Here is a 14091-nt window from a genome sequence, read left to right as displayed (position 1 = left end):
TTTAGTGATCACCTATCATCAGGCAAGCCCTGTTAGGTGCTTGGAGAAGAAGAAAAACAAACAAGAGAATTGTAACGAGATCCATCCTGTGACTTTAAGCAGGACATTTACCTCCTTAGGCCTCAGTTTCCCCACAAACTTAATGACTTTTGTCTGGGCTGGCTTTCTCCTGGGACTCTGTCCTCAACCGTCTAAAACTTCCTAGGCTGTCTGCAAACTGCAGTCAGCCAACAGCTTATGAATCGTAGAGAAATCCCCTTAACTGTGTCTGTAAACCATAAATGTTCCCCAAGGGGGGGGGGCCAAAGTGGAGGAGTCAAGGAGGATGACTGTGAGGGGAAGAGTGAAGTCTGGTCTGGGTGGGGGGGGACTGGGAGGGCAGGAGGAGGGGGGTGGGGGCCAGACATGAGGGGCCAGACCAGCCGGCCAGGAGGGCTTGCTTGCCAGGTGCTGGGAGCATCCTGCGAAATCTCACACCCACCCTGCCCCCCCCCCAACCGTCCTGGCTCCAGCTCAGGCTGGATTCCAATCTGCATAATTTGCCCCATTTAGAGTGGATGGGAGGGGGTGAGAGTGGGAGGGTAGGGAGCACTGGGGAGGGGGTGCTCCAGAGGCCAGAGGAAGCCAGGCCTAGAGGCTGGGGAATGGGTGGGTGGTAGCCAGAGGGTGAAGGCGGGGCCAGGAGGAAAGCAGGCTGCTGCAAACCCCAGATAATCTTCTGCCCAGCACGGCAGGGCTCAGTGTGGTCCACTTGCCCAGGGAGAAGAAGGAGGAAAAAAAAAAGTGGGCTGTAACTTAAAGATCCTAAGGCTTCCAAGTGAGGGGTTGGTCTGGAGGTGGGAGGGGGGAGTGACCAGACAAGGAGGAGACAGAGACTCAGGAGGGTGCAAGGAAGTGTCCTAGCTGAGGCCAGGACAAGGCAGGAGAGGGTGGAGGGAAGTCTGCGGGAGCAGGCATCCTCCAGAATCCAGACGCAGCTCCTGCCGCTCGCTGGCTGGCCGGGAAGGGCTCTGGACACCCTCAGCCCCTCTCGCCTGCCCTCTGAGGCTCAGGCCAGGCCAGCCGCTCGGGGCCCTTGCTGAGCTGGTGCCACAGCCACGGAGCTGGGACCCCAGGGACCGCCTGCCCGTCTTCTCTCCAATGCCCGGCATGGAGGAGGCTGGCGATTTCGACAACTACTACGGGGCAGACAACCAGTCTGAGTGCGAGTACTCGGACTGGAAGTCCTCGGGGGCCCTCATCCCCGCCATCTACTTGCTGGTCTTCCTCCTGGGCACCACGGGCAACGGGCTGGTGCTCTGGACCGTGTTCCGCAGCAGCCGCGAGAAGAGGCGCTCGGCCGACATCTTCATCGCCAGCCTGGCCGTGGCGGACCTGACTTTCGTGGTGACCCTGCCGCTGTGGGCCACCTACACGTACCGGGACTACGACTGGCCCTTCGGCACCTTCGCGTGCAAGCTCAGCAGCTACGTGATCTTCGTCAACATGTACGCCAGCGTCTTCTGCCTCACCGGGCTCAGCTTCGACCGCTACCTGGCCATCGTGAGGCCCGTGGCCAACGCTCGGCTGAGGCTGCGGGTCAGCGGGGCGGCGGCCACGGCGGGCCTGTGGGTGCTGGCCGCGCTCCTGGCCGTGCCGGTCATGGTGTTCCGCTCCACCGGGGACCTGGAGAACACCACGAGGGTGCAGTGCTACATGGACTACTCCATGGTGGCCGCCTCCAGCTCGGAGTGGGCCTGGGAGGTGGGCCTGGGGGTCTCGTCCACCGCCGTGGGCTTCGTGGTGCCCTTCACCATCATGCTGACCTGCTACTTCTTCATCGCGCAAACCATCGCCGGCCACTTCCGCAAGGAGCGCATCGAGGGCCTGCGGAAGCGGCGCCGGCTGCTCAGCATCATCGTGGTGCTGGTGGTGACCTTCGCGCTCTGCTGGATGCCCTACCACCTGGTGAAGACGCTCTACATGCTGGGCAGCCTGCTGCACTGGCCCTGTGACTTCGACATCTTCCTCATGAACGTCTTCCCTTACTGCACCTGCATCAGCTACGTCAACAGCTGCCTCAACCCCTTCCTCTACGCCTTCTTCGACCCGCGCTTCCGCCAAGCCTGCACCTCCATGCTGTGCTGCGGCCGGAGCAGGTGCCGGGGCGCCTCGCACAGCAGCAGCGGCGGCGAGAAGTCGGCCAGCTACTCTTCCGGCCACAGCCAGGGGCCCGGCCCCAATTCCGGAAAGGGTGGAGAGCCGATGAACGAGAAGTCCATCCCCTACAGCCAAGAGACCCTCGTGGTTGACTAGGGCTGGGGGGATCAGAGAGGAGCCCGGTGCCCTCCGCCCCACCCTGGCCTTTGCCCTTGCTCTCTGAAAGTCAGGTAGCATGATAGCACCTTCTCCCTTGCATTTGACCCTTCTCCTCGCTCCCTGCCTCCCTGCCCCCCTGGTCCTCCTTCCTCCTTGAGGTTTGTCGTTTAGTGGAAGGAGACGGAGTCCTGCGGACTCGCGCTGGCGCTGGGCCACTCGGTATCTATGAGAGGGACCTTGCTCCAGTCTCTTAACCCCCTTGAGCCTCAGTTTCCCCATTTGTATAAAACAGGGGAAGTCAGCCTGGCTCAACTGAAATGTGTTGCCCCCACTCTTTTTCTTGGATCTCCAGCTTTTTCTTTTCCCTCCTTTCTTCTAATGTTCTCTCCCCTCTCCCTGCCCCTGCTTTCCCCTCTAGCTGCACTTTCTGCTCCGAATCCTTACCTGCTGGCTCCAACCCCCTCTCCTGGAGCCCACCCCCTCCCTCAATCCCTTCTTTCTCCCCTGTTCACTTCCTGGTTGTGCAGGGCTCCTAAGGGTTAAGAATCCTGAAGCTTGCACATATGGCCCTGGCCCCAGCTCTGTTGGGCTCCCTGGAGTGCAGCGGGGACCTCGGCAGGCGGGCAGCTGGCGAGGGAGGGCTGGTGTCAGCCAAGTTAGCTCCAGGCTCTGCAGCTGGGAGCTGCGGAACTTTCCTGCAAACTGGATCAGTTCACTTTCAGGCACTAAGGATTCCAGAAGGGGTCTCCCCTCTTGCAGCCCCTCCCAGATGCCAACTAGATGAGCTTTTTGCAGATTTCCTCAGACCCTCTCTTCAGCCTCTATTCCCTGCGTCCATCGGAAGGCTGTGGGGTTGGTGCAGGGACGGCTGGCTCCTTGGCGTCATATAGGTGTGGGGAGTTGGGAAGGGAACGTCGGGGAAGAAGGGAGTCTGTATTTAGTCTACATGCTGCTTGGCTTCCCTCTCCGATTCCTCACCCCTCTAGCCCCTACAGGCCTCCACACCACGCCTGGCGTCCCCAGCCAGGACACTTTTCTTGAGCACTGGTGCATCTAGGTGCCAAGATTTATGTGTGTGTGCATGTGTGTGTGTGTGTGTGTGTGTACATGGAAGAGCGTCACGCGTCACTTGGGTGAATTACCCCCCTACTGTCTACCGCTTCTCCACTCTTCACACAATATCCTTGGGGGGAGGGAGACATATTGAGGCAATAGAGAATAAAAGGAGAATAAAATGAGTCCACCCTGCCCCCACTGGATTTGGGGGCCCTGACGGCAGGTCCGTGCTTTAAGAGAGAAGTCTATGCTAGTGCTGGGGGCCAGCCCCTCTGGGGAGATCTGTCCCCAAGGCCTGGGGACACTCAGTGTGCTGGGTCCCATCCTTCCTAGTTCCCTGAGGGAAGCAGGAGGTGGGTTAGAGCTTCCCTTGGCCCCTTCTCCACGCCTCCCCACCCTGCCCTGAGTTTATGAGTGTGTTCCGTGCCATTCTCACTTTTCCAGGGTCTGTGGCGTTCTTGCCTGGGGTGAAAAGCGCTGGGTGGGTTTTTTCTCACCTCACCCTCAGGATCACCGTTGGCCTCTCCTGCTGGGCTGGGGGGCTGGGCGCGGTGACCCGAGCAGCTGCAGCAAGGCCGAGGGCCTGACGTCATGCCACCAGCGAGGCCTCAAGGACCAAATTGACGGCAGGCCTTTGTGAGCTGGGGGCAGGGTGTGTATATTCCAGGTTTTGTTCTTGGAGGACTCCGGACAGGACGTGAAGGACAAGATTTGCGCCATGGAGGCAGGAAGAGCCCGGCTTGGTGTCAATGGAGAGCTTGACCATCCCTGGGATGGCGCCAGCTCTGGGGGCAGAGGAAGGAGGAGAAAGGAAGAGGCCCCTTGCAGCTTAGTCTCCCCTTCACAGGCCAGAATCTTCCATAGACTCCCTTTCTCAGCCCAGGGCTCTCCTCAAAGTATGCGGTTAAGGCTGGAGGAAACATCTAGAAGATCTAGAAGGGACGAGGGTGCCCTTCTGAGGCCTTCATGGTGACCCCAGAGACCTCTTGCCTGGAACTCATTGGTTGTCCTGGACAGAGTGGGGAGGCTCCCTCACCCCCGACCAGTCCCTTCTTTGGAATGTCTCTGCTATTTTTTTTTCTGACCCTCTTAGTCACTGCGGTTCATTCAATAAATCTGTTTTGTGTAACTGTTGTGTCCAAAGCCTCTGCTCACACAGACGTCTTGGGACGAGTTAAGGTCCCCCATTTGCAAATGTTCCAGTGGGAGGTGGTGTAGGCTGAGGGAGCACAGGAGGAAAGTAGGAGCTAAGGGAAGTCAAGTGGGAAACTGGAAAGGGAGTGGGGGAGGTGGGCAGAACCCGGAGCGACAGACACAGCGCAGGGCACAGGTGGGGACGGAGACCAGGGCAGGCACAGGAAGTAAGGGCGGAGGGCAGGGGGCAGCTCAGTTTTTGTGTTCTGAGAACCTGTGGGACAAATGGGCACACATTTTGGAGTCCAGAGCACAGGCATGTAGGAAAATGCTAGCATTCATTTATTCACCAGTTCACTAATTCATTGTCCCGTGAGGAACCACTCAGTTTAGATAAGAAGTTCAGGTGCCTGACCTCGGATTGGTGACCCTGAACGTCTCACTCCCGAGCGGTACCCCAGACCTAAGGAATCTGACTCTCCTGGGCTCACCCTGGGTGTTCTCAACTTCTAAAAGCTCCTCAGATGATTTCTGGGGGAGGCCAGGTTCGGGGATGTCCGCGTCCACACAGATTCTGTGGGCAAATGAAGGTGGGCACCAACAAGGAGCGAGTCAGAGACAAGAGGAAATGGGGCTCTGGGTGGTTGTTGATTTGGAGGAGGAAGAGTCTGAAACCATCCTTGGGGGGAAACACTCAGTCCAGAGGTGCTCATCATCTCCCAAGCAGATTTCGGGTATAACCGCATCAGTGGATGTCACCAAAGCAACCACCACAGTAGCACCGACAAGACCGAGAGAGCCCACGGTTACTGTGATTCAGCGTGGTGTGTGCTAAGCACTTCCAAGCACGATCTCATTGAATCCTTGCAATGCTCTGAGTGGGGTATGTTCACCTCAGTTTGCCGAGAAGGAAGCCAAGGCTCAGAGATGTTAGTCACATACCATGAGATGGTTCCACAGCCCGTACATGGAAGGACGAGGCCTGGGACAGCTGGGTCTGTCCACACGTCTGTCCACACCCAAAGCCTGAGCTCTTGGTCCCTGCCTCTCCCAAAGTACAAGAGAGACGGTGGCAGGTAGTGGGAGGAGAGTGAAGGCCCCCCCCCGTGTAAGGTACTGGTACAAGGGGAATGCTCAATGACAGGGACTGGGTCAGGATGGGGAGGGGAGAGAAATGGTGGGAAATGCATGAGAGAGAGAGACAGAGACAGAGAGATACATAGAGAGATACAGAGAAAGACAGAGAGATAGAGAGACAGAGAGATAGACGGAGAGAGCAATGGAGACAAAGAAAGAGAGAAAGAGAGAAAGAGAGAGAGACAGACAGACAGAAAAAGAGACAGAGACAGAGAGTGAGGGGAGAGACAGAGAATGTGGAGAGAGAGAGATAGGGAGAGTGAGGGGGCCAGTGGGGGGGCAGGGAGGGAGCTGGAGGACAGGGTGTCAGTACTTGTTTTCAGTCTTTGGAAGCACACCAGGAAACCCAGCAGGAATTTACAACTGCAACAACAAGCTATTTGAGTCCCCCCCCCTTTTTACAGATGCTGTTAAAAAACAAAAAACAAAAAACAACTTCACCAACCCTCCAGGGGAATTTGAGGTAAGTTACCCAAAAAGCTGTAATTTTGCAGAGCATTTAATAACTCATCGTCCACACTTTTCTTCAGGTCTTCACTCAGGCACCCAGCGTGCTTACTCCTCCCGTCCTTACTTACTACTTCTGTGCCAGGCAGAGTGGTGGACGCAGGATCAGACGGTGAACAGCACCCAGCGGGGTCCGGGCTGGTGGAGACCGTGAGGGGCGATTCTAAGCAGTAAGCTCTAAGAAGGGAGCATGCCAGGCGTTCGGAGGGTTAATGGACACTGTGGAATGAGTCCAGGCAGGGTGTCAGGGTCTCAGAGAATGTGCCTGTGGGGCCTGGTGCTGCTGGTGGTGGAAGGCTCTGTGCAGAGGAATTACCACAAAAGAGAAGGAGCACAGCCCCTGTGAGGAACCAGAACGCCCCTCATCTGTGCTTTCTGCCACCTGCACCAGCTCTGGGACAGGAGCCAGGCAGAGGCACAGAGACAAACTTGTCCAGGTCCCAGAGACTGGATGACAGCAGATTGGGGCCTGGGACTATTGTCCAGGTCACTAGACACTGGGGCCAGGGATTTTTTGGGGAGGATGGCTTCCTGTCTCTCCCTGCCTGGCCTTGGACTGTTTCCTAAATATGTATGCTGGGGTCTCCTAGACAGAGGGTGGGAGTTCTGGTCTAATCGCACTGCGCTTATTGGAGGAAGCTACATAGGGCTGGTAGATCCCTTGGGAAGACTGTGCCAGGATGACATAGCATGACAGGACCCAGATGGGATGTCTGCCTTTCTCAGCTGATACCCCTCTGTCTGAGCTCCAAGCCATTGGAAGCTTGTAGGGTCTGGTGCAGCTGGTGTAACTCTTGTGAATTATTGACCAAATGCTTCGGAGGTCCTTGAGAGCAATGCCAGAGACAGTTGTAAAATCAAGATGACAATAAAGGAGATTTAGAGACCCTGGGCTGAGATTGCGAGAGTCTCAAGCAATGGTCAGGGATTTATTCACTCAATAAACTTTTTGTTCAGTGCCTACTATGTGCCTGGATTGTCTTAGAAGCTGGAGATACTGAGATGAACCTGACATCATTCCTGTCTTCATGGAGCAACATGGAGAACCTTACCTTCCCGTTGAGTAGGTGGTAGGTGAGTAATAGGCAATGGGAAAATGGCAGAGATGGGACTAAAACTCATGCTTCCCACTGCCAGGCAAGAGCATGTCTCAGGGCTCCATGTTTAGAAAAGAGAGAATGTCCTTCATCCAGAATCACCCAGAGTCCTGGGATCGAGCCCCGTGTCAGGCTCCCTGCTCATGGACAACCTTTTTCTCTCTCTCCCTCTGCCCTCCCCTTTCCCCTGGCTTGTGTTCTCTATCTCAAATAAATAAATAAAATCTTTAAAAAAAAAATCTTAAAAAAAAAAAAAAGGAATATGTAGAGCAACTAGTGAGGGTCAGAAAAATGATGGACAGAAAAATGATAGCCAGGTAGAGGGAGGACCCAAAGGTGCTTGAGGATAATTATCCATAATTTTGTTACGACACCTTTTATTTTAGCTTTACAGAAGAATTGTTAATCTAATACAGAGAGTTCCTATATACTCCCCATCCAGTTTCCTTTATTATTAGCATCTTACATTTGCATGACACTTTTGTCTCCATTCATGGACCATTCTTGATACATTATTCCTAACTAAATCTGAATTTTGTTTAGACTGCTTCATTTTTGACCTAATGTCCTTTTTCTGTTCTGAGGATCCCACTCAGGATACCTCGTGGCCTGTAGCTATCATGTCTCCTGCGGCTCCTCTTGGCTGGGACAGTTCCTCAGACTTTGTTTTTGATAACCCTGATAGTTTTGAGGAACACTGATCCAGTATTTTGTTCCATGTACTTTTTAAATGAATATGTTTTTATTTCCCTATATCAGACCCATGCTAGGTGATAAGGACAGAGCAATAAATCATGTACGAGGGATTCGGGCTCTGTTGGAGTTTAATGGTGAATAATAGCATCATTGCAGGGGAAAGACAGGAGGCTGTGGAGGCCCACAGCCGTCTTCTGGTGTGCACCATGGAGTGACCACGGGCAGGCTGAGGTACTGGCTGAAGTCACAGGTTCATCTCTGGTCTGTTAGGCTTTCAATGTCCGGCATTGACTCCCGCCTTCAAAGCTAAGCCAGGACTTATTTTCTTGTCTGAGTAACCACAAACCTGGCCATTTGAGAGAGACAATATTTGTGTTCAGTGCATATCCTGGCCTATGCCATTTCGTACTTTATCATTTAGCCATGTGACACCTGTTTTGCCTACTCAAGGCTGCCTCCTATATGGACAGAGGATAATCAGAAATGGATTCCCCAAACCTGCTTGAACTACCTTTCTTGGCCAGCGTGCTGTTCCTCCTCTTCATGTCTCCAGGGCACTGGGACTTGGCCTCATGATGCTAGCTCTGTGTGCTGGTCTGTCTCTGCCCTATGGGTAGCTGCTCTAAGGTAGGGGCTGTGTTTACACATCTCTGTAAGCCCGGTGCCTGGAATATGGCAGGTGCTCAAAGGGTACTTGTTGGAATGATTGAACCACTGGATAAAGAAAGGGCAGGAAGTAAGGTGGAAAAAAAAAAAAAAACCCAAACCACTGATTTTTGGTTGATCAGTTGATCGCTTTTAAAAGAGCTCGGTTCCAGAAGAGATGAACTAGGATTGATGAGCACGAAGATTCCTAACCACTGACTCAGACCAAATAGCATCGTCCTCTTAGAGCCGTTGCTTGGGAACCGCAGAGTCAGAACCCAGGGGGCGCTTCTGATATTCTTGTAAGTAGGACCCGTCATGTTATAGCACCGAAATGCTTTGTTCAGTGTTTGTGCTGGGAACTGTCTTCAGGTCTCTCTGGCTGGATGATGTTGTGCAAGGCTGGTTGGCTTCCTGGGGAAGTTATCAGGGAGCCAACTGGAGCCGGCACTGAGTCAAACAGTTTCTGGGAATCTATGCCTGGACATTCACTGCTCATGGAGGAAGGACTCATGATGGTGGGGATGTACCGACTCAATGAACGATCAAATCTCAGACTTCCCGCTTTATAAAAATACTCAGGGGAAACGTCTCTTCCGGTCTCTGAGAAAATCTGGGCCAGATTTAAGGGCATCAGAGATTTGGCAAATTTTCTTCTGGGTCTGGAATATGTCCATAAGTTCAAGAAATCTTCCTGTCTGATGGGGATGAAGTGGCCTCTGGTCAGAGGAGTGAGCCAGACTTCACTCTAGATGGGCTGGGTCCAGTCTCTTTGGCAGAGAAAGGACTTTGGTAGCAGGGACAACAGTGATCCAGAGCTTGGGGACTGTCATCCCAAGGTGTCAGGATTGAAGAGCATGGATATAACCCCTGCCCTTAGGAAAAAGGATGAACCAATATGGTGATTAATTAGTTCCGGGATGAAACCTGGAATCCCTTGCGTATACCATACACTTAGGATCCAGCTGGCTGCAAGCTCTGTGTTGGGGGTGCTGTTAGGCTGTCAGTCCCCTGGAAGGTGGTGGTTATTTGATGTTCTAATAAGCTATTTTTATGTCTAGGAAAAGCAACACAGCAATTACCAAAGGAGTGACTAAAGATAGATGTTGCAGGCTGGAGAAGGAAGTGGTTTCCACTCTGACTGTGGCAGGACACCAGGCCGCTCAACCCGATGGCATGGAAAACATGACATAATTGAGCTGGAGAAGAGTGCTCCTACCTTCCCCCCTCACTAGCTAAGGGAATGAGGCCTTGGGGGGGTGGGTGGGGAGTAAGTGACGTTCCTGATGTCATTGCTAAGTGGTGGCTGAGTTGGTTGCCTTCATTCTCTTGATTCCCTGACCTGCTTGCTTTCAGGTCACCAAATTGTCTCTTTTCTACACTGCGGATGACTTTGGAAGGGATACGTATCAGAGTAGGCAAAAAATTGAATGTAATATTGACAATGTCCAAGCTGTGTTAGTGATAGCTTAACTTGTTTTCTTCAAAACCATGATGTTTATCTCTGCTGTCCATTCTGTTCAGATCACAGTTAGGCAGGTGTAGTCTGAACCCCAGCCCTTCTCTTGTTTGTGTCATCAAACTTCAGTGTGCAGAAGAATCACTGGGGGATGTTGTTAAAACACAGATCAATTCAGTAGGTTCAGGGTGGGTCTCAAGAATCTTGCTTCTGAAAGACCTCTGGCAAGATGCCGTTGGTCCAAGGAACAAACTCAGAAGAGCAAAGATCTGGGGCACCCCACACTCATCAGTGGACTGTTTCCTTATCTGTAAAATGGGGTAAGAAAAGCAGTTGCCCTGGGGGGGTACGTGGGTGGCTCAGTTGGTTAAGCGTCTGCCTTTGGCTTGGGTCATGATCCCAGGGTCCTGGGATCGAGCCCCATGTGGGCTCCCTGCTCAGCGGGGGGCCTGCTTCTCCCTCTCCAGCTCCCCTGTGCCTGTGTTCCCTCTCTCGTTATCTCTCTGTCATAAATAAATGAAATCTTAAAAAAAAAAAAAAAAGTTTGAAGTTACCCCGTAGCTTTTTGATGGTTCCATGAGGTAATGTCTACAAGGGCTTTGCATGGTCTCTGGCACATAAGAGGCAGTTAACATTGTTTTAGTCCATTCAGTTTCCCGGAACAAAACAATCATACGCTGAAAGGCCTGTAAACAACAAACATTTATTTCTTATGGTTCTGGAGGCTGGGAGGTCCCATATCATGGCCCTGGCAGATTCAATGTCTGTTGAGAACCCACTTCTTCATCAACAGCCATCTTCTCCCTGTGTCTTCACATGGTGGAAAGGCAAGGGAGCTCTCTGAGGTCTCTTTGTAGCACCCTTATGACTAATCACCTCCCAGAACCTCACCTCCAGACACCATTGTGTTGGGGGATAGATTTCGATAGATGAATTTTGGGGGGACACATTTAGTCTGTGGGAAATAGGTTTTAATTTTCTTCCATCTTCCCTTCTCACCCTTCTTTATTACAAAAACCGAAGTGACTTGATGACTTTTCCACTACAGAAGGCTTAGAGGGTCTGTGCACTGAAAAATAGAACGTAGGCAAGAAGGGAGTGTTCAACTCCAGGACTGTGGTCATTGGCAATTCTTCTTCTTTTTTTTTTTTTAGTTTTTATTCTTTTTCCTTATTTTTATTTTTAAAAATTCTTTTTATTAACATATAATGTATTTTTTTGCCCCGGGGTACAGGTCTGTGAATCATCAGGCTTACACATTTCACAGCACTCACCATAGCACATTCCCTCCCCAATGTCCATAACCCCACCACCCTCTCCTCACCCCACCACCCCCAGCAACCCTCAGCTGGTAATACTTCTTCTTATATTTAAAATACTTTGAGCTTGGTGGTAAACCGCAAAATAAAACTGGAGACTTTTGACAGAAGTTTGCATATAAAATTAATCTGGTCAGAAGTCTGTTGGAAAAGAAAGATTAAAAATAATACACTGAATATATACTTTTTAAATTCAAAATTCACAATCTCTATAGTCTTCTAAGTGGGTGTGAGCCTCAGCTTCTCTGTCTTGGGGGTGTTGAAAAGGCAGCCTGATATAATTTCACACCGTGGAATGAAAACACCATTCTGGTGGTCCAGAAACACCGTTCTGTTCTCAGTGCTGTTCCCTGAAAAGCCACCCCCCGCTCCAGGCCTCAATATCCGCCTCCCCTCATAACATGAGAAGACTAAATGAGATCAGGGCAGCCATCCCCTTCCCATCATCGTAAATGGCCTTTCTTGCTACGATTGTGGCCCTCGCCAGCACTCAGGGCAGCTGAAGCAGCAAATGGGATTTTGAATGATCACCTCCGAGACCTGACACTCAAGGATTCTAAGAATTGCTAATGATGGGAGGTTTCAGACATTAGGCTTGAAGGTGGCCCTTGATCAGGATTTTGGCAACTTGAATGAGGAATGGGGTTGGTAGGAAGATATCCAAACGGATGGGATAGTGTGAGCAGAGGCAGGAGGGTAGAGAAAGGCAGGAGACATGTGAGGAATGGGTCGAGCCAGTTTGCATGTAGGGCATACATACAAGGGAGTGTGAGATTCACTCACTCACTCATTCATTCATTCATTCAAAAATGTTTCTTGAATGCTTCTTGTATGCCAGGCACTTTGCTAGATAGACACTGGGACTACAGGAGAGGATGAGATAGGCATGGTTCTTCCTCTTGGTCAGTTACCATTTTTGGGGGGGAAGTTAGACCACAAACCTGTGCATAAGCAAAACATTAAATGGCAGATTATAAAACACGCTGTGAAAGATATAACATTTCAGATAGAGAATGATGTTGAGGACAATTTTAGACAGGGTGCTCAGGGAAGACCTTCTTGGAAAGTGGCCTTTCTGTTGACACCTGACAGATGAGAGTGAGCCCGCCACGTGAAGGGCTGGCTGAGGGAGTTCCAGATGCGGGGACAGCGGGTGCAGATGCTCTGAAGCAGGGAAGATCTCAGGGGTTCTCGGAGCTTTGTCAGGGCTCCTGGAAGACTAGTGGGCAGGAAGCCGGGCAGAGGGTGGTATGAGAAAGTTAGAGAGACAGGCAGGGGACAGCTCATGTAGGGCTTTAAAGGCCATGGCAAGGAGTATGACTTTATTCTTTTTTTTTTTTTTTAAAGATTTTATTTATTTATTTGTCATAGAGAGAGAAGCGAGAGCGAGCACAGGCAGACAGAGTGGCAGGCAGAGGCAGAGGGAGAAGCAGGCTCCCTGCTCGAGCCTGACGTGGGACTCGATCCCAGGATGCTGGGATCATGACCTGAGCCGAAGGCAGCTGCTTAACCAACTGAGCCACCCAGGCGCCCCAAGTATGACTTTATTCTAAGTGCAGTGAGAAATCATCAGAAAAATGACATGATCCAATTTACATAAAATTGCCCCTCAGGCTGCTGCACGGAGAATGAATTGAAGGGAGCAAGAGGGGGCACAGAGAGGCCAGTTAAGAAACCATTTCAGAGGCCAAGGTGAGAGATGATGGGTTGCACAAAGGTGGGGTCCACGTAGCTTGGGAAGGGAGATACATTTGAGCCACATTTTGGATGCAGGATGAATAAGACTTCTGTTGGATGGCCTGGATGTGGGTAAGTGGATTAAGAGTAGAAAGGAGAGGGGGAGAGAGGGAGAGGGAGAGAGAAAGAGAGAGAAAGAAAGAGAATTATCCCAAATTTCTGACTTGAGTAACTTGGAAAAGGGTGCTGCCAGTAACTGAGATAAGGAAGGCTGGAGAAAGAATAGTTTAGTGTTTGGTGTGTGTGTGAGAAAGAGAGAGAGAGAGAGAGCGAGCTAGAGAGAAAGAGAATCAAGATTTCTGCTTTCACTGTGTCATACCTGAAGCGTTAATAAGATATCCAAGTAAAGATGTCAAGAAGGCAGTGTGACATGCGAACCCAGAGTTCTGAAGAAAGGGTGGGCTGGTGGTAAGATCTGAGCATGGTAGGGAGGGGACACTGAAGAAAGCTGCTGAGTGCTCAGACAGAAGGAGACCAGAGCATTGTCCCCTGGAGTTGGTGACATGGAGGTCCGTGGAGACACGGACCCGTCTCGATGGTTTGTGTTGGTAGAAGATAGAAAGTTGAAGAGAAGATGGAGGTGGGGCATTGAAGAACTCTTACTGAAACCATACTTTTCAAACGCTTTGTTGGAAAGGTGAGCAGAGAATTGAACACTCGCTAGAGGAGGAGATGGGACAATCAGAGCTTCAGAGCCATGTTTGTGCGCTGGCAATGATCCAAGAAAAACCAAAACTACCAGTGAGAGCAAGAGCGAGCCACAAAGAGGATGACGCTTCCCTGGAGACAGGGTGATTGGAGAAGAAAAACCTTCAAGAAAGTCAGAGAGAGCATGAGTTGGAACATGTGTGGAAGGACCAGCCTGATAAGAAGAGAGAACACTCATTCCTGATTTTAGGAAGGAAGTCAGAGAGGATGAATCAAGAAACAGATAAGGGGGCACCTGGGTGGCTCAGTGGGTTGAGCCTCTGCCTTTAGCTCGAGTCATGATCCCAGGTCTTGGGAT

At 51.5% G+C, this 14091-nt stretch overlaps 1 protein-coding gene across 1 annotated transcript; it reads left to right on the top strand.

Annotated features, from left to right (window-relative positions):
- Positions 1–645: 645 nt before the first annotated feature.
- APLNR (apelin receptor) lies at positions 646–4477 on the top strand. Its single transcript, XM_044261092.1, has one exon. It carries the CDS (start codon positions 1141–1143, stop codon positions 2293–2295), a length of 1155 nt encoding a protein of 384 aa, XP_044117027.1. The 5' UTR covers positions 646–1140; the 3' UTR covers positions 2296–4477.
- Positions 4478–14091: the final 9614 nt, after the last annotated feature.

Source organism: Neovison vison, chromosome 7 (assembly GCF_020171115.1).
Source record: "Neovison vison isolate M4711 chromosome 7, ASM_NN_V1, whole genome shotgun sequence".
NCBI lineage: Eukaryota > Metazoa > Chordata > Mammalia > Carnivora > Mustelidae > Neogale > Neogale vison.
Note: the sequence above shows the minus strand (reverse complement) of the source record. Positions and strands in the feature narration are given on the sequence as shown.